Source organism: Moschus berezovskii, chromosome 15, assembly GCF_049115385.1.
Source record: "Moschus berezovskii isolate FMDL1 chromosome 15, NW_MosBer_1.0, whole genome shotgun sequence".
NCBI lineage: Eukaryota > Metazoa > Chordata > Mammalia > Artiodactyla > Moschidae > Moschus > Moschus berezovskii.
Genome location: NC_142474.1, coordinates 4821520 through 4841486, shown reverse-complemented (window position 1 = coordinate 4841486; position 19967 = coordinate 4821520). Strand labels below are relative to the sequence as shown.

General features: G+C 41.2%; 1 protein-coding gene across 1 annotated transcript; it reads right to left on the bottom strand.

The window, feature by feature from the left end:
* Nucleotides 1-950: 950 nt before the first annotated feature.
* On the bottom strand, nucleotides 951-19960 carry DPM1 (dolichyl-phosphate mannosyltransferase subunit 1, catalytic). Its single transcript, XM_055393668.2, has 9 exons — nucleotides 19773-19960; nucleotides 16670-16769; nucleotides 13254-13287; nucleotides 11690-11766; nucleotides 11572-11597; nucleotides 9438-9533; nucleotides 5280-5348; nucleotides 2377-2491; nucleotides 951-1295 (listed from the first exon to the last, which is right to left on the bottom strand). The coding sequence occupies exons 1-9, from the start codon at nucleotides 19931-19933 to the stop codon at nucleotides 1191-1193; spliced, it is 783 nt and encodes a 260-aa protein (XP_055249643.1). The 5' UTR covers nucleotides 19934-19960; the 3' UTR covers nucleotides 951-1190.
* Between the last annotated feature and the right edge of the window lie 7 nt (nucleotides 19961-19967).

The window sequence follows — 19967 nt, the reverse complement described above, 5'->3', positions numbered from 1 at the left end:
AGGCAGTGGCACTCCACTCCAGTACTCTTGCCTGGAAAATCCCATGGATGCAGGAGCCTGGAAGGCTGCAGTCCATGGGGTTGCTAAGAGTCGGACACGACTGAGCGACTTCACTTTCACTTTTCACGCATTGGAGAAGGACATGGCAACCCACTCCATTGTTCTTGCCTGGAGAATCCCAGGGATGGGGGAGCCTGGTGGGCTGCCATGTATGGGGTCGCACAGAGTTGGACACAACTGAAGTGACTTAGCAGCAGCAGCAGGGGATAGAGTCGGACACAACTGAAGTGACTTAGCAGCAGCAGCAGGGGATTCACTCATATTACTAAAAATGTATGCTTTGTTAAGGGTCCTGAAATAACATGGAAACAAATTACTTTAACGGAAAAAACAGTTGTTTAGAAATTACTACAGGTGGTAATTCCCTGGCGGTCCAGTGGTTAGGATGTGGGGCTTTCACTGCCAGGGACTCCAGTTCAAGCCCTAGTTGGGGAAGTAGGATCCCACAGGCCTCATGGCTTGGACAAAAAATAAAAATTATTACAGCAGCTAGATTTATGCCTTAATGTCATCAGTATTTTTCTTTACTGAAAGAAGTTTGTACCCAGAAGAAAAAAAAACAACTATGCAATAAAATGTTGTTGCTTTCAATGCATGATATGTATTTTAAACAGACTTGCTCTGACAGGTGAAATGCTCTATCAATAGCTACAAAGACCCAAATTTAAATTGTGCTCTAAATGTATTATCTGGTTTAAGAAATTTGGGGTACACTTTAAAAAGAGTGAGCAGAGGTGTGTATTTTTCAGTTCATACAGAAATATGTATTCCATGAATATAACTAGCACTCATCTTACTTCTCACATGTATTAGGTATGAATCCAGTCTTTTTCAAAATCTTCCCCAGGTAAGAAATCCTGCATTTGTATACTTTAATGAAAGCAGCAGTATTTTTATGCAGAAATTCCATATACCTTTATTTATAGGTCTTAATACAGCAAAATGTAAACGAAAATTGAGAACACTGCTCATTTTTCTGATCTGACATATAAAATGGAGTTTCTCCAGAAAACAGACTTGCCTTACCTTATGATTTATGCTCTAAGAGTACATGTTAAAAATCAGCAACCAGGCTTTATCCATGTTTAAATTGAATTGAACATGATTAAGTATAAATGAATAACTTTCTTTTATGTAGTAGCAAAAAGAGTCAGTAATCCTTTCAAGAAAGAGACTATTTCATTTCCTCCCAACTTGGATTCACCATAAACACGGTCCACAAATGATATTGGAACCTAGTTAAAAAAATATGTGTTAAATGAGTCTTCAAACATATGAGAAAAGAAGTATAGCACGCGTACAACAATTACTCATACAACAGAAACAAGATTGTTCCTCTGCTAACAAGTCCTTCAAGGTAAGTGCAAATTATGGGATTCTTACAGTAACCACCTGCACCTCCAAGTCTTCAAAATTAAACATAACATGCATTTTATTATCTTAAAATAGGTCATATGAACCAAATCTACTGTTTTGAAAGGCACTGATCCTGAATATTAAGTTGGTTTACTCAAGCTTCAAGGAAAAACTATCCTCCAAAAGCAAAATGGCCTGAAGTTTTCCAGTAGTCCATCAAGTTTCGTGTTAGTCGCTCAGTCGTGCCCAACTCTGCGGCCCATGGACCTAGCCCACCAGTCCCTCTGCCCGTGGGATTTCCCAAGCAAGAACACTGGAGCAGGGTGCCATCCCCTTCTCCACTGTCTTGTTTAGCTGTCGTTATTTTAGCACTAAGCTAAAAATCTTATAGCTTCCACAAGAGCAGTAGCATCCCAGTTAGCTATTTTCTTGCTCTGAACAAGAGTGTTAAACTGCTCCTCCAATTCCTGCCCTTTTCATTTCAAAATGAAATTTTTTTAAAAAAAAAAATTAATTAATTTTGGCCATGTGGCACGTGGGATCTTAGTACCCCTACCAGGGATCAAACCTGTGCACCCTGCAATGGAATGGGGAGTCTCAGCCACTGGACCACCAGGGACGTCCCTCACCATTCATTTTTAACTTAAGCAGGGTGGCTGATGGCCAAGACAAGGGGAAAAGCAGCAGACAGACTCATCCCATAACGCTGAGTGGTCAGAAGAAAAGGCAAGGATGAAGATACCAGTCACTTTTATTTATTTAAAAGGGAATACTGCCTTCTGTTAAGCTTTAGATCTTGTTATGTCAAATATATTAATTTTAAAAGAATGTGAATTTTCACCCTTTTGCATGGACACCTGGAAGCCTTCCACATTTATTTAGTAGTTTATGAAAATTAACCTTTTATTATAAAAAGTCTAAACCTTGTTTCTTTATGAGGAATTGACACTATTTACATACCTCTCCAATAGTATAATTCAGCTGTCTTGCTCGAACAATCATCTCCATCTGGAAGACGTAGCCTTTAGAAATACATTTTCCTATTAATTTCTGTAAAACTTCTTTTCTGTATAACCTGTAAGAAATTAAAATGTATATGAACACCTGGGTAAATATACATGCCTACATGTATCCTGATCTTTCCAAAAGTTCACTGGTAAAAAACTTACCAAAAAACTTATAAAAACTTAACTGTCACTGGCCATCTGTCTACAGAAAAGTTCTCACAGTTGATGATTGTGATACATTTGTCCTGAACTGGAAAGGCCATAAAAATTTTGGTAAGTAATTTAGGACAATTGTGAAAATGAATCCTTAGTATCTTTTAAAGACTTATCTTCCTATCACACTATTAGAAATTATTAAAATATGGTAAAGTGAATCATGTGGAGCAAAACCACCCATTGTTTGTAGTTTCAAAATTTTTCTTAAAATTTACTTCTAAAGTTGAAAAAGAAGAAACTGTTTCAAATACTGGGACAACAGAGTTGATAGATAATGAAGCACAATATAAACTCAATGACAAGAAAGAAGTAATTATCAGGTCTAAAAAGCCTCTTGATGAAGGTGAAAGAGGAGAGTGAAAAGGTTGGCTTGAAGCTCAACATTCAGAAAACAAAGATCATGGCATCTGGTCCCATCACTTCATGGCAAATAGATGGAAAAACAGTGGAAACAGTGTCAGACTTTTTTTTTTGGGGCTCCAAAATCACTGCAGATGCTGATTGCAGCCATGAAATTAAAAGACGCTTACTCCTTGGAAGGAAAGTTATGACCAAACTTGATAGCATATTAAAAAGCAGAGACATTACTTTGCCAACCAAGGTCCGTCTAGTCAAGGCTATGGTTTTTCCCGTGGTCATGTATGGATGTGAGAGTTGGACTGTGAAGAAAGCTGATCGCCGAAGAATTGATGCTTTTGAACTGTGGTGCTGGAGAAGACTCTTGAGAGTCCCTTGGACTGCAAGGAGATCCAACCAGTCCATTCTAAGGGAGATCAATCCTGGGTGTTCATTGGAAGGACTGATGCTAAAGCTGAAACTGCAAAACTTTGGCCACCTCATGCGACGAGTTGACTCACTGGAAAAGACTCTGATGCTGGGAAAGGTTGGGGGCGGGAGGAGAAGGGGACGACCGAGAATGAGATGGCTGGATGGCATCGCCGACTCTGTGGACATGAGTTTGAGTGAACTCCGGGAGTTGGTGATGGACAGGGAGGCCTGGCGTGCTGTGATTCATGGGGTCGCAGAGAGTCGGACACGACTGAGCGACTGAACTGAACTGAATTATCTCATAAGTATCTATGAAGTTTCTATTTCCTGAGATCTAAATAAATTCCTGGAATAAACTAAGTCCCTCTAGGCTGAGCCTGGTTAAGTTAAAGACAGGAAGTAGGGATCCCAAGATTGAGGCAATACTGGCGGGAATCAGGTTATCAGTAACACAGGAGGTCACAGTCAGACAATTAAAGTGGGTGAATGCACATCCTATCTATAGATGGACTGCAGGCCAAAGGCTAGCTCACCAGATTTACAAAGACAAACAGGAGCTGGAAGTCCTATGGGTGAACTCAGTTGTCTTCAGGAGCTCTGTTTTCAGAGTCACTGAAGTTATAAAACAATTCCCCCTGAGCCTCAGTATATACAAAAACAGCAATTTCTACCTTTTTTCTTGTAGTTTTTGAGAAAGCTATGAGAGAAGGAGCTAGGTGATGAAGTAACTAGGGGAACTAGGCCCTAAAGCAAAGTCCCCAACTCCACAACCGATGAAGCTACCCTGGGTCTTCATTCAAAATCACTGTAACACCTTGGGCTTCACACGTTCATCTGCCTCACAGTGTGGAGCTGAAGGATGTGTGTATGGGTCTGTAGCTATCTTTCATACACCAAACTGTGCTTTCAAAACAACTCACATTTTAACTCTAGAGAGGCTTCATTTTCATCATCTGACCTCTAACTTGTGATGGCTCCTCTCTTCACTTCTGACTGTCTCCGAACTGCGATCCAACAGACTTGCAGCTGCATTAGCAGTGCTCATTACCTTTAACAGCAGGCTCCTAATTTCTGTGTTTGTGTGTTTTAACAAGGGCTTCACAGGTGGCACTAATGGGAAAGAACCAGCTTCCCAATGCAGGAGATGCGGGTTCGATCCCTGGGTCGGGAAAGTGGGACATGGCAACCCACTCCAGTATTCTTGCCTAGAGAATCCTGTGGACAGAGGAGCCTGCTGGGCTATGGCCCATAGGGTCGCAATGAGTCGGACACAACTGAAATGACTGGGCATGAGCACATGCATTCTATCAAAGGTCAAAAGAATCAGCATTTAATGGACAGAAGCATATACCAGGTAATATAATGTATTAACTAATGCATGGAGTCTGGACGTTAAAGTAGATGAAGAGACATTTTAGTTTCAGAGATTAAAAACAATCCGGCAGTTTTTTGGCATGGTCACACAAAGTAACCTACTGTATCAAGTCTAAATTACACACACATACCAAGAAACAAGCAAAAATTAAAAAATCCCAAGGACCTAGCAGGAGGCTCTGCACCATTTAGACAAGAAGTTATGTTCTCAATGAGCAGTTAGTGGCCACCTCAGGCCCCTCAAGGGCTGAGCGGTGATACTAACTTTAAGCACACCACCTGTCTTTCCTGCTCTTTAAAAAGTACAGTATTTTCCCTTAAGAAGATGTTCAGGCTTCATTAGCACCTCTAAGAACTTCAATCTGCCTTTTTAGTGTTCCAGAACAAAAATGGGGTAGAAATGAAAAGGGCTTCTTTAAATAAGTCATTATAAAGCAAGAAGGTTAGGCAAGAAATTGTAAATAGTAGAAAATATACAGTTACAAGTTTTCACTGTACCTGAAACTTCCTGTTAAATCAGATGCTCCTGGTCGCAGCAATATCTGAGTTATAAAATTGGCCACACGGCTGTCAAAGAAAAGGTTTTCTTTATAAAATACTGTTTCTACATGAAAGAAATACAGCCAAGTGCAGAGTGCTAAAAATGCTATACTAATTTCAAAAATGCAACAAAAATGTTAACTCTATGGAACAAAGCAAGGATTTGTCAGTGAAAGGAGATCTGATAGTTCTCATTTTTTCAGAAAATAGGTATTTTTTATTCTTTGAATGTGGACATGACCTATAAAACAATAATTTTCCAAACACTAGGTAAGAATGGTAATAGATTTTTAACTCCACTCGCATACTTGCCAATAATCATAATTTAGGATTACAAACATCTGTCAAGACAGGAAAAGTGATTGATCTGTCAGGGATTTCGAGCTTCTTTTTCAGATTCAAATCACCAAGGGAGGGCTGTTTCCAACCTCAGTTTGCATTAAAATGGCTTTTTTTTTTTTTTTTAAAGGGTGAAGGTGGGAAAGGATTTTGGTTTTTGGCCATCTCTGGAAAACTGACCACAGGCTCCACTCTGAGACTGTCCACTCTGCTTGGGCTTCTGTAACCCACAGACTGGGTGACTTAAACAACAGATACTCAATTCTCACAGTTCCGGAGGCTGAAAAGTCCAAGATAAAGGTGCTGTAAACTTGGTTCCTGGTGAGGATCCCATTCTTAGCCTTCAAATGGTGCCTCCTTGGTGTGTGCTCACATGGAGGGTGCAGGAGCTCAGGGTGCGGGCAGGGAAAGGCCAAGCTTTCTGAGTTTCTTCTTGAAAGAACACTAATTCCACCAACAGTTCCCACATTCAGGACCTCATCTAAACCCAATTACCTCCTCTAAACCCCATTTCTGAACACCAGCACTCACAGGGTAAGGCACACATGAATTTGGAAACATTCAGCCCGTAACAATGACTCTAGGGTCTGTGCTTCAAGCACAACTAAGTATCAATCAATTAATTATAAACTATTACTGCAGGTCAGGAAGCAACAGTCAGAACTGTACATGGAACAACAGACTGGTTCCAAATAGGAAAAGGAGTGCGTCAAGGCTGTATATTGTCACCTTGCTTATTTAACTTCTATGCAGAGTACATCATGAGGAACGCTGGGCTGGAAGAAGCACAAGCTGGAATCAAGATTGCTCGGAGAAATATCAATCATCTCAGATATGCAGATGACACTACCCTTATGGCAGAAAGTGAAGAGGAACTCAAAAGCCTCTTGATGAAAGTGAAAGAGGAGAGTGAAAAGGTTGGCTTGAAGCTCAACATTCAGAAAACAAAGATCATGGCATCTGGTCCCATCACTTCATGGGAAATAGATGGAAAAACAGTGGAAACAGTGTCAGACTTTTTTTTGGGGGGCTCCAAAATCACTGCAGATGCTGATTGCAGCCATGAAATTAAAAGATGCTTACTCCTTGGAAGGAAAGTTATGACCAACCTTGATAATATATTGAAAAGCAGAGACATTATTTTGCCAACAAAGGTCCGTCTAGTCAAGGCTATGGTTTTTCCCGTGGTCATGTATGGATGTGAGAGTTGGACTGTGAAGAAAGCTGATCGCCGAAGAATTGATGCTTTTGAACTGTGGTGTTGGAGAAGACTCTTGAGAGTCCCTTGTACCGCAAGGAGATCCAACCAGTCCATTCTAAGGGAGATCAATCCTGGGTGTTCACTGGAAGGACTGATGCTAAAGCTGAAACTGCAAAACTTTGGCCACCTCATGCGACGAGTTGACTCACTGGAAAAGACTCTGATGCTGGGAAAGGTTGGGGGCGGGAGGAGAAGGGGACGACCGAGAATGAGATGGCTGGATGGCATCGCCGACTCTGTGGACATGAGTTTGAGTGAACTCCGGGAGTTGGTGATGGACAGGGAAGCCTGGCGTGCTGTGATTCATGGGGTCGCAGAGAGTCGGACACGACTGAGCGACTGAACTGAACTGAACTGACAATAGCTATTATTAACATTTGAAAAAGATGTCAAGTACATTTGGAAAAAATGACTTTGGTACTGCAGCTGTTTTACTAGTGTGCTCAGATTCAGAAAACTAATTGTTCTGGAGGAGGGAAGGTGGCCGGGAAGCAGCGTGGAAAAGTTTCTCTCCAAGGCCAGGGGAACCATCAAGGTGCTCCTCAGGAGAGCCTATTTCATATAAAATACACAGCTAGGGATACAGTTGGGATAATGGCTAACAAAAACATACTCTCCCCCTTCAATTTGCTTCTGATCGTTACAAAAAAATTCCAAGACATAATTTATCCCACAAAATGAATTTGACACAAGGAACTGAGTCTATGCATCTATGCGTGTGTGTGCATGTGTGTGTGTACATTTATACATCTATTCAGGGTGATGCGTTCTAAAATTGGGGTCTTTAACCAAAATGCTGCAGTCCATGGGGTCCCAAAGAGTTGGACATGACTGAACAACTACAAGCAAAATACAGCAAGAGTCACAGACTTGGGTTCAAATTCCGCTTCTGGACCATAAAAATGAGACCTTGAGCAAGTGATATATAATCCTTCTCGCCAGTTTTTACTATAAAGTCAGTGCAGACATTAAGAAGTCATGACGGATACAACTCAATACCACTAAATGATCCAACCAAAAATTGTAAACTGTCTCTCATTGGGACTCCCTCATTTTAAATATAAGTTTTAATGACCAAATTCAGAGAGGCCTGAGTCAGTGATCTCACAGACTTGTTGGTCTCAACCGTGGCTGCACAACAGAATCCTCTGGGAACCTGTGAAAACTACTGAGGCTTTCGCACCATCCCTGGAGATCCATTCAAATGGTCTCCAATGTGTGTACGCACAAGCAAGGAGGGGAGGGTGAATGGGGAGCAGATGTATAAAATTTCCTCCTACATGACTGATCCTCAGAAGGAATGAAAACTGCTCATTCATCTAACCCCTTCATTTCACTGAAGACTGAGGCTTTCACATGTTTTAAGTTTCACAGTTAAGAGGCAAAACTGAACCTAACAGAACCTTTGATAGGAATGAAGTTGAATGATAAAAAGTACTGTTAGTAAGAATTTATATAAAGTTATGTTGTTACAAAAGCAATAAGCTAGGTAGACCTTTTAGAGATAGAAACACCTCTCTCCAACAACCTAGGTGAGATAGACTAAATGTGGTCAAAAATTCTTTGTGGATCTTCCCATCAAGAGGGGGATTCTATTTCCCATCTCTTGATTACGAGCTTGCTTTGACCAAAATTTAAAGTGGTGTTAACCCCAGAGCTTAGGACTCAAGAGTGCTTGCAGCTGCAGCTGTGGTACTTCTGGGTGGTGCCCTTAGGAGGCCATGTAAAGCAGCTGATCCAGCTTTCCAGGTGAGCGGCTACACGCAGAACTGAGGTGGGCCCAGTCAACAACCAGTACCGTATACTAACATACGAATGAGGCCATCTTGGAGCTACCAGCACAGCTGACCCTCAAGCCAAAGGAAACTGCATAATTGAGCCCAGGTGAAGTCAGCAGAGGAACCAGTAGCCAAACCAAAGAATTTAGACAAACAATAAATTTGTTTTAAGTCACTCAGCTTTGGGATGGTCTGTTATACTCTAACAGAAAACTGAAACAGCCAGTTTTACTTCCATTTTATCAGGAGGAAAATAAAGCTTAGAAAAGGTAAGATACACAAGGGGACACAGGTAATTTAAATGACAGAATCAGGATTTTAACCCAAGTCTGCCTCCAAAGCTTCACCACTTTATGTTTCTTAGTGAAAGCTGAAATTATGATGTATTTTAAATTATTAGAAAAAAAATTTTGAAAAGTTATATATTTAGTCCAAAAATAGATGGAACAATTCACTTAGAGCTGAAGGTTCACACAGAATAAATTTTGCTGAATTAGATCATTTCTATGAAAGGTTCAAAGGTTTATGCAGATTTTCCCCAAGTGAAAAGCATCCAAAATAAAATACTCTAACATAGGAAAAATTGTAGGTAAGAAGCTACCTGGGAATATTTTTTGGAAGTCACAATCTGATTTCACAAACCTCACATGGTAATTTAATCCAAATACTTGTTAAAAACATATTTCTAATAGTTACACTAAAAGAGAAATCATAAGCATACATTCTGTGTGTATATACCTGATTATTTTTCTTTTCAAATCCCAGCCATACACACCACCATTTCCTCTGTAGCGAGTTCCGGAGACGATGTCAAAATTACCCTCCTTTTGCTTCCTGTAGAAAAAATAAATTAGCTGTCAATTTAAAAAAGCTGCTGAGCTTTCAATAAAATTGCTTTTAAGTATTTTTAATTCTAACAGATATCACGAGAAATTACTTTCTGAAAAGGCTGCAGTAACTCACACTTCTTCCAGCAACACTTGTGTCCATCTTCTACCAACTTATCGGTGCTGGATGTACTGCTTCATAGGTTTTTAATTTTGAAAAACTAACGGGTAGTAAATATGTAATACATGGTTATTTTAACTGCACTTCCCCGACTATACCCCAGGGTGAGTGTCTTCTCTTGGGTTCATTAGCCACTTGGATCTCTCCTACACATGGCCTGTTTGCATCTTCACTCATTTTCCAGTCCATTGGTTCCACTGCCTTCTCAGGTCAGAGGAGTTTGGGGGTACTGGTGATCTAAGCAGAGAAGGTATTTTTGAGGTGACTTTATGCAGAGATCAAAGGAGAAGTAGTTGGCATTAAGGAGCTGTGATACAGCACTTCAGACAAAGGCGGGGCGCAGAGGATGAGTTCAGATCAAGGCAGGGGCCACTTCAGAGCGGTTTGAGTGGCAAGTAAAGGAATGTGGATTCTCCACGTATTCACAGGAACTCCTGGAAGTGTTCTAACAGGTGAGTGCCATGATCCGACTCCGTTTTTCTACTTAGTTTACACTCAGAGCAGCTCCCAAGTTCTTTTTCTGAAAGGTGTCATGGTGTCTTGGATATTCTAAATACACCCTTTACCGATAATATGCTAAATCCTTATGTTACATTACTTAAAATTTCCTGTTTAATGACATCTGGTACACCTACAGTCACTGATGAGTTTATTGACAATTAATTCAACATTTCACTGTCTGGTAAGAGTTTCATGGGGAAATCCACTGGTGGTTAGGACTCCTGCTTTCCCTGCTGAGGGCCCAGGTTCAATCCCTGGTCAGGGAACTAAGATCCCACAAGTTGTGATGGTTTAGTTGCTAAGTCGTGTCCAATTCTTGCGACCCCATGGACTGTAGCCTGCCAGACTCCTCTGTCCATGGGATTCTCCAAGCAAGAATACTGGAGTGGGCTGCCAAGCCATGTGGTGCAGCAAAAAATAAAAAGGTAAGACACCTCTGACTTAGGACTAGGTTGTCTTCAGTATGTTTAAGTGGTTTCCTTCTATTTCTATACTAAAATTTTAAGAGGAAATGGATACTGAATTTTATGACATACCCTTTAGCACCTATAGACTTAATCAGACTGTCTTCTTTGTTAATGTGATAAACGAACTATTTTGACAGTTTCCTGATTTTGGCATTCATTCCTAAAATAAACCCCATCTATTCATAGGGTTTTACCCTTTTGATGCAGGGTTTAATTCCATTTAACAGGGAAGGTATTTTTCATCTTTTTCTATAGCATTTATAGAAATTAACTATAGTTTATAGAAATTTTCTATAATGTTTATAGAATTAGGTAATAAAAGGATTGGAGAAGACTCTTGAAGAGTCCCTTGTACTGCAAGGAGATCCAACCAGTCCATTCTAAAGGAGATCAGTCCTGGGTGTTCATTGGAGGGACTGATGCTAAAGCTGAAACTGCAAAACTTTGGCCACCTCATGCGACGAGTTGACTCACTGGAAAAGACTCTGATGCTGGGAAAGGTTGGGGGCGGGAGGAGAAGGGGACGACAGAGAATGAGATGGCTGGATGGCATCACCGACTCTGTGGACATGAGTTTGAGTGAACTCCGGGAGTTGGTGATGGACAGGGAGGCCTGGCGTGCTGTGATTCATGGGGTCGCGGAGAGTCGGACATGAGTGAGCGACTGAACTGAACTGAATAAAGGGATTATTTTTCGGTTAGTCCTCTTAGAGCCCCTAAAATACTTCATTTAGTCTTGCAACTATATTCACATGCCTCAAATCTATACACTGGTTTTATTTTTGACAGCAAACTTAAAATAGCATGAGCATTTTAATGAATGAAAAATGAAGTAAAATAACAATATAAGATAAATGACTTGAATTATAATTCTTTCAAATATTAGGAATACCTACCTAATGAATTCAGGAATAAATTTTGGCTGAAATTAAGAATAAACAGTAGGTCAGTAAAATAGGCTAAGACTATAATAAATAGCTAATAAAGAAGCTAATAAAGAAACATACCACTCACATGGTGTGAGAGGTCAGCATCCATGATGATTATGTAGTTGCCTGTGGCATGTTTCATCCCATGAATATATGCAGTTCCTAAAAATGAAAACATCTGTATCCATTAAAGGAAGTCACCGGAAATGTTGAGGTCTACATCTAAACAGGGAAGAAATGCTAACCATCTCTGAAAAGCATCCATTAGTCCTCTAAAGCTGACACTGAACTATAATCTCACTTTAGTCCTGGGCACCATCTTGTGATGCCTGGACCCCCACCTAACCCGTCTCTCTGTTTCTGCTCTTCCCATCACCGCTGCCCCACAGAAGCTACCCAGGGAATGTCCTCCACACCTTAAGCCTGGTACACAAGAGCCCTGTATCTGAGGCCAAAGGTGCAACTAGCAATTACTTAGCCACGCTCATGCCTAAAAGTTCCTCAGGGCCTTGGCAGGTAAGGGTAACTGGTCAGGAAGAGGAGATGGGAATTCCTGTGTTCTCTAGCCCCAATCCAACACAGTATCTTATTAGCAAGGCTGAACTCTTCTGACTTCTGTTAAGAAATAACTATTTATAGGTTTTTGGATTGCCACTGACTGGTTAATAATTCTTGGTGGCTTTCAGGGCAGTTTCAAGGTTACTTCAGTCTTGAAGGAACTTCTGGATTCAGATATTCAGAACATTTGATCATGCCATGAAATCAAGGATCTTCAGGACAGCAGATGCTCAATTTCCAAGTACTGTGTTTCCTGCACGCTCCCCCCATTTTTCAGTAATAACGCTTTTCAACATAAAACAACTGTGACCGACAGCAGAAATAAAGGCATTCGCGATTTTCCCAGAAGGAGACTGAGTTCCCTTGAGGTTTTCTGTAACCTCTTACCCTGTGAGGCCAGACAGCTTTCTTAAAGAAGAAAAAAGAAAAAAATACCTTTAGAAACGTTTAACTTACAGCTAAGGCAGTGCGCTAGTCCAAATGTTTGCCCTTAGATCCCTTCTCTGTTCTAAATATATCGCAGGGTACTGTATTTGTTCTCTTGTCAACTGATTTCCAAACAGCTTTGGGAAGCACAGGAAGAAGGGAGATTTCAAGCAGAAGGGGAAAAGTCCAAGAGTCCTCCCCCTTTCTCCGCCTCTCAGCATGGACCAGATTCCCTCCACGGCTCCTGCTTCCACCAGATATCCCTGACTCTACCATTCTAGCTCCTCCAGGCATGCAGCCCGGGTCCCCAGCTCTAATCACACCAGCTCCTCCATCGCTGCTCCAGCAGCTGCTAATCTCTGAGTAGCCTCACTCTTCCATTTGGCTTCTCAGCAACTCCTTCACTGGTGTAACCAGATTCTCTATATTAAATTCCTTATATTGAAAGACTGACAATCATTTCTGTTTTCCTAAGAGAGCCTTGGTTGATACAGGCAATTCAAGTTAAACCAACTAAATGTCATTAAGATCATTAAAAACCATCACAGGTGGTCACTGTATTTTGGCCCTGTTCCAAACTGGGGAACTACACATGGGAGATATGACCGCAGTAAGGAGCAGGTATGGGGGGTGGGGGCAGGGGAGGGGGGAGAGGTTCTGCTCACCTAGTCCCAACTTTTTCTCCCGTGGCCTTAGAAGCTGTAAGGATAAGAAATGGCATTTTAACACAAATAATCGAAAATCTAATAAAAACTCCTTTTAAATAAGTGCCCACTCATTTTAACAGAAATACAGCTGCATTTATTAGAACTTAAAGCAGAATATGCCTAACATTTTTTTCCAAAATAAAAAATGCATTTAGTAACAAGTAATTTTACAGCTTTTAAGGAAAAGTAACATTCTTTTACCCAAACCACCCCCCACCCCACCCCGCCACAGACAAAATCTTAAACTCTAGCCCCCCTCCTTGGTGCTATCCACCAAAAAACAATGTATTTTCTTTGTCTGTTACTTCATTTATCATCTTAAGCAGTATCTATTGATTCCTTCCTAAGAAAACTGAGGTTTTAACTCACTCACACTTTTTTGGAATATTGACAACCATACTTGTTTTCTCCATTCCCTCTCTGATTTTCCACCAACTCCTCTTGATTTTATGCTTCGATGACCTCATCTCACCCTCTATTGGTCCACTCCCATGACTTCAGGTTATATTCCTAAAAGCTTTTCTTTCTCTCTCCTTACTGCTTGTCAGTTAGTCTTTCTACACTTTCTGGTTCACATATAAACCTTGACTTATTTAGTTTTTTCCTTTTTTCTCTAAATCTCTGGAAAAGTAGAATGCCAATGTTTGACACCAAGTTTCTGAGGTAGGGGGATGAAGACTCACCACTGAGCATTTCCGATCCACCGCCCTGCACTGGGCAGTATGTAGGCAGACTGCCTCAGACTGCAAACCTCCAAAGTATTTTCAATTTAATTCAAACAGGTTATACTTTTTAACTACAGGCAAGCTGCTGTAGGTCTAAAGGAGGAACAAAGATAAAATACATTCCTGCCTGATGAGCTCTTATATACAGGAGAACCAGACATTCAGTCAATAATTCATGATAATGACAATCCACTAAACAAAATGACATGTCAGGTTTTATCTGATTCTGTGCTTGACGGTTACTGACCTCATCTGGTATTTGCACTGAAAACTCAAATTCTTTACAATTTATCTTAGATTTTCTAAAACCCTGTGTTTTAGCTTAAAAAAAAAAAAAAACTTCTTTTCAAAGAATAATTTCATTATTTATAATTTTCAGACTTTCAAAGGTTTATATTAAATAGCTCCATCTTTTTTTTTCCCCTGAAATATTACTTCCAGCCAGTTTGAAAGTCTAGCTAACAAAGCATCTATGAATATTTTATCTGAGACTTTGTAAGGTGGTTCCTAATTTTTCTTCAATTCCCGACCCCAACTGAATATACTTATGTGACCTAAAAAGCAAGAAAATACCATCTTTGGCATAGCTTCTTATTGGTACACACACACACACCCAGTAATTTTCTTAAATGGCCTAAAAGTGATAAAATAATGAGCAGGCCATTTCCCTGGTACCACATGGAAATCGTGACAGTAAATGCTATTTTTCCCCTCATCCTTTAAAATTTTATTAGATTGATGAGGAAAGTGGGATTCTTGAAGACCATGTTGTTTTGGAATTTGAGGTCAATTCAGCAGGCACAATCAATCACACCTCAAGGTTGAGGTTCGAAGATAAAAGTATTCAAAACACTGTCAGGCTGATGTTTCCAGGTTAAATGGAAGTACATAATGAGAATATTCTATGCATTATGTGAGTCAGTGCAGTTGGCCCAGAACCTATAAAAGAAGAACTGAGGAACTGTTGGCCAAAAATATGAATCAACAATTATCGAAAGTCACTACTAAAAGGATGAAAATCTAAGCTTTTATCTCCTCTGTAAGCTGTACACCTGGAAATATTCAGAGAGGACTGAGGTGACAGTTCTGTGAATCATGTCTGTGAGATGGAAGGAAGCTCCAGCACGTGACAGATTTACACTGTACATAAGCGTAACACATTTCCTGGGACGTCACTGATGGTCCAGTGGCTAGGACTCTGAGCTTCCAATTCAGGGTGCCCAGGTTCAATCCTTGGTCTCGGAACTAGAACCTGCATACCACAACTAAGACCTGTCACAGCCAAATAAATTCAAAAAGAGTGTAACACATTTTCTTTAAACTCTTCTCTTTAAGATCTCCTCTGACTGCATAGAAATTATTTCATTATTGGGATTAATCAAGAATATGTGGACTCAGAGTCTCTATTTTGTATGAGGCTTAATTGCTACTTCTTGAAATGCAAGTATCAGTAAAGGTTCTCCAAGATACTTCTTTATGCCTACACCAATGGGTTCTCTCTGGCACGAGGGGATAATTTTGCTGGCAAAGGGATACTTGACGATGCCCAGAGGCATTTCTGGTTGCTGCACTGGGGAGGGGGGTTGCTGCTGCATCTTGTGGGTAGAGTCCAGGGCTGATGCTGAGCATCCTGTAACATACAGGACAGTCCCTCACAGCAAAGAACCCCCAGGTCCCTACGTCAGTAGTACCAAGACTGAGAAGTTCTCGTCTATGCAAATTACAAAATACTCACTGTCTAAAATATGTTTTCTAATTAAATCTGGATTTAACTGTTTTTGGCCCAATTATTGGCTGAAGTAAACTAAAAAATCTGCTCCAGCATTGAGAAAGCCAAACCAGTGATCAAAAATAAAAATGCCCAAGTTACTCCCGTAGAACAACAGGCTTTAAGATATAATGAGAAAATTTAAGACTCAGAAAGTCAGTCTACTTCCACAAGACTATCCTACAGATAAAACTGCCAGGTTATTTGAAAAATCATGTTTCATGTGAAAACAATCAGTCACCTTTCCCAGCTACAAGCTTTAGCTGCAGACAGTATTCTCTACTGAAAAGTACGAGAATATCTAGAAAAAGTGAGCAAGAAAGATCAAGGTACTCATTACTAACTGCAACCTAGTTTTAAAAACTGTTGTTTAGTTGCCGAGTCGTGTCCAACTCTTTTGAGATCCCACGGACTGCAGCTCACGAGGCTCCTCTGTCCATTAGATTTTCCAGACAAGAATACTGGAGTGGCTTGCCATTTTCTTCTCCAGGGGATCTTCCTAAGTTTTCCAAAGTAGGCATCAAACCCAAGTCTTCCTGCACTGGCAGGATGATTCTTTACCACTTAGTCAGCAGAGAAATCCCCAGTTCTAGAATACTTCTTCTGAATTTAGTATCATGCTTTAATTCTGCCCTTCAAGGAAACTGATTTGCAGGGTCAGACATAAAGAGTTCATCCAAAGGCCCACTGTTCTGCTGTAAATCTACCAATGACTTAACATACCAGAGGTGTGTAAAACCTCAAGCACAACGAAAATGCCTCTAAACCCCAAGCATATACAGTGCTCCTTTTCAGTTTCCAGACAGATGGAATCTAAGCACTGCTCAGTTATCATCTTTCCCCTGTATGAAGGTAACTGACGTGATAGAAAAACGACTTACAATTCTGTCTGACCCATAGATCTTCTCCAACTGTTCAGCAACGTCCCTCGTTCCATCTGGGCTTCCATCATCTATGATTATAATTTCATAGTTGAAGCCACTAAAACAAACAAAAAATTAAATTTGTATTGCTTGGAGACAGTAGTCTCAAATGAAAAACAATTTAAAAGTCACTAACTCCTCCCAAGTATAAGTGGAAATTTATTGCCATGTTAATTACCAAAGAAAACTTCAATTACCAATTGAAATAAATGTCAAATATTCAGTATGTCACTTCCAAACTATGTAAGTGAAAGTCACTCAGTCGAGTCTGAGTCTTTGCGACCCCATGGAGTATAGAGTCCATGGAATTCTCTAGGCCAGAACACTGGAATGGGTAGCCTTTCCCTTCTCCAGGGGATCTTCCGAAACCAGGGACCGAACCCAGGTCTCCCACATTGCAGGCGGATTCTTTACCAGCTGAACCACAAGGGAAGCCCACCAGGTGCCCCAGGGGCCAGTAAGACCAACTCTTGCCTACTGCTGGGCCCGGCTGCTGGAAAATGCTACTACACAGTCCTGCTGCGGCTACGTCGCTTCAGTCGTGTCCGACTTTGTGCGACCCCATAGGCGGCAGCCCACCAGGCTCCCCTGTCCCTGGGATTCTCCAGGCAAGAATACTGGAGTGGGTTGCCATTTCCTTCTCCAATGCATGAAAGTGAAAAGTCAAAGTTAAGTCGCTCAGTCACATCTGACTCCCAGGACCCCATGGACTGCAGCCTACCAGGCTCCTCCATCCATGGGATTTTCCAGACAAGAGTACTGGAGTGGGCTGCCATTGCCTTCTCCAATACAATCCTGAGATATTAAAATTCTCACACATAAAACATCCTCTCGTTAAAAAAAAATTAGTGATCATATGTTTATATATGATAGGATATCATATGAAATTTTACTTATTCACTTGGAAAATTTTATTTCAAAAATACATTTAAAAGGTATCAAGTCAGCTGAATAGCTCTGGATGATTATTCTTTTTAACTTAACCCCCAACAGATTTAAACAACATAATCAGGAATCTGATTTTATTTCACCCTTTAAAAAACCCCACTTGAGGATGGTGACAGTCTTTGATACCACTGTTTCAAATAATTGTACCAGTTACCCCACACTATCAAATAAAAAGCACGGAACTACAAAAGATGTCAGTGCTTCTGAATTAAGGTCTTTCTATTGTTCTCATTAACTTCACGTGATAGTCTGCACTCAAAACACAAGTCAGCATAATACCTAGCTGTACCTGTGCTCACCATCACATCTTCCACCACCCCCTTTTAAGAAGACATTCTTTTTGTTAACTTTACTGGGAAACTTATAGGGAAAGAGGAGGTACAGATAAACCCCCATAACACAACATTATGTTTCCTCTGGTCCTGCTTTAAGAACAAATGCAAGGAAAACCACCAGAAAACACATTCCACCGTTATAATGTTAAAAAAAAAAACAACACAGAAGTCAGCCCCCAGCACACTTGGAAGAAAGCAAAACCCAGCCTATCCTCTAACAAGAAGATGACTTCAGTTCCCCACAGGGCATTAAATCTGGGCATGTGCTTTACAAGTCAAAACAAGTTAAGATGTTGATTCTGTTTGCGGTGCTGAGATACTTCATAAACAAATGCAGTCATTCAAAAGCAACATTATTCCCCTCTACACTTCAAAGTACCAAGACCACCAGAGGAAGAGATAGCTTAAAGGAATCAAGCTGAGCGGACTTGCCACCTGAAAAGAAAACAGTTGTTCCCTATTAAACTTCATTCTCCACCCAGAAGTCACTGAAGATCAACCGCACTACATGAAAGAACAAAGAAAATATCGTATAATCATGAAACAAGCAAGAACAAGATCAGCTACATGGCAGTTTCTCTAACTTGGAAAAGAGTTTGAGAAATCAAAATATAACTTTTTAAAAAAGTTAAAAGCCATGAATAAAAACTTTGAAAAGCCATGAATGTGAAGATAATGATTTGATTCAAATAATTATAATCAAACAGCAGTGCTTTTCGCTTATTAGCATTTCCCACAATGTAGGTTTAATAAAGCTGGCTGGTTCGTGAGGATAAAGGCCCCCTCTGATGAACGCTGAAGAATTCTAAGCTGGTACAATTTTTTTTGACAGCAATTTGGCATTAACTACCAATCTTAAGCACATCTCTGTCGACTCAGCAATCCCACGCCGAAGACTTTACCTCCGGTATACTAGTGAAAAAATGAATGTGTAAGGGGCACGTACTACAAACACGCCGTGAGCAAAGCCTCGGTTCTCATTTGTAAAACAAACGTCAAAAGAGGAAAAACAAAGTATGGAAATAACTCGTTCTCGATTGAGAAAACTCGGTTGGAAAAATCAAAGCTACATGATATTATCTAATTTTCAAAGCACTGTAAGTAGAGAAGTTTGTATGTGCTGATACCTAAAGATCAGTCAAAGATTTACACATAATCCCCAAAACAAAGTAATTCGTACCAATACCAGGATTTTCTGAAGACAGAAAAAAATTTAAAGATTTTCAAACTCAACACCAACACTTTCCAGTTTCTTTTTTTTTTAACAATCACATCATCCACCTGCGAGTCTGCCGGTCTTCCTTCTCCAGAAGGGTTGCCCAGCCCAGCAGCAGCTCCCTAACCCACGGGGCCCAAACCTCCTGCTTACATAAGCCGTGTGAACGGGGGCGGGAGACAGCGGGCTCGCTCAGAGTCCCGGCTCCGGCCACAGCGCCCGATCGTCTAAATGAGGGAGAAGTGAGGTCAGGTTTTCGGACCCGCAGGCATTAAAAAGGGTGGCCAGCCCTTCTAAGAAAAGGCGGGCAGAGGACTGTCGGGGAGTCCAATAAAGACGTGCTTCAGAAAACCCAAGGGCGGGACTAAGAATCCGCGACACGAAGAGAAGCGCAGAGGAATCCGTCTCTGCTTTCCTCGCCGGGTGGCATCCTCCCCAGGGTCTCCCGCGGGGGCCGAAGAGAGGCCGGGCAGGGCCGCCTAGCGCAGCCGCCAACGGCCGACACCCAGGCCCGGAAAGCCAGCTCATCTCATTCCTCGGGGAGGGCGGCCCAGCGCGCTACCTCTCGGAGAAGCTCTTCACCAGCAGCCACACGATTAACGGTAGGTTCTCGCGCTCGTTATACGTGGGCAAAAGCACCGAATACTTGTCTTCCCGCGGGGCGCGCCCCTTCGGCTCCCGCCGAGACCTAGGAGAACTACGACTCGCTTCCTCGGCAGCCATGGCGGAACTGCGCGACAGGCCGGAAGCGGAAAGA

Excerpts from the sequence above, each read along its gene's own strand:
- DPM1 (XM_055393668.2), bottom strand. The coding sequence starts at position 19,933 with ATGGCTGCCGAGGAAGCGAGTCGTAGTTCTCCTAGGTCTCGGCGGGAG. Across the intron at positions 16,770-19,772 it reads GTGAAGAGCTTCTCCGAGAG|TGGCTTCAACTATGAAATTA; the intron begins GTAGCGCGCTGG and ends TGTTTGTTTTAG. Across the intron at positions 13,288-16,669 it reads TCTATGGGTCAGACAGAATT|CTTCTAAGGCCACGGGAGAA; the intron begins GTAAGTCGTTTT and ends TTATCCTTACAG.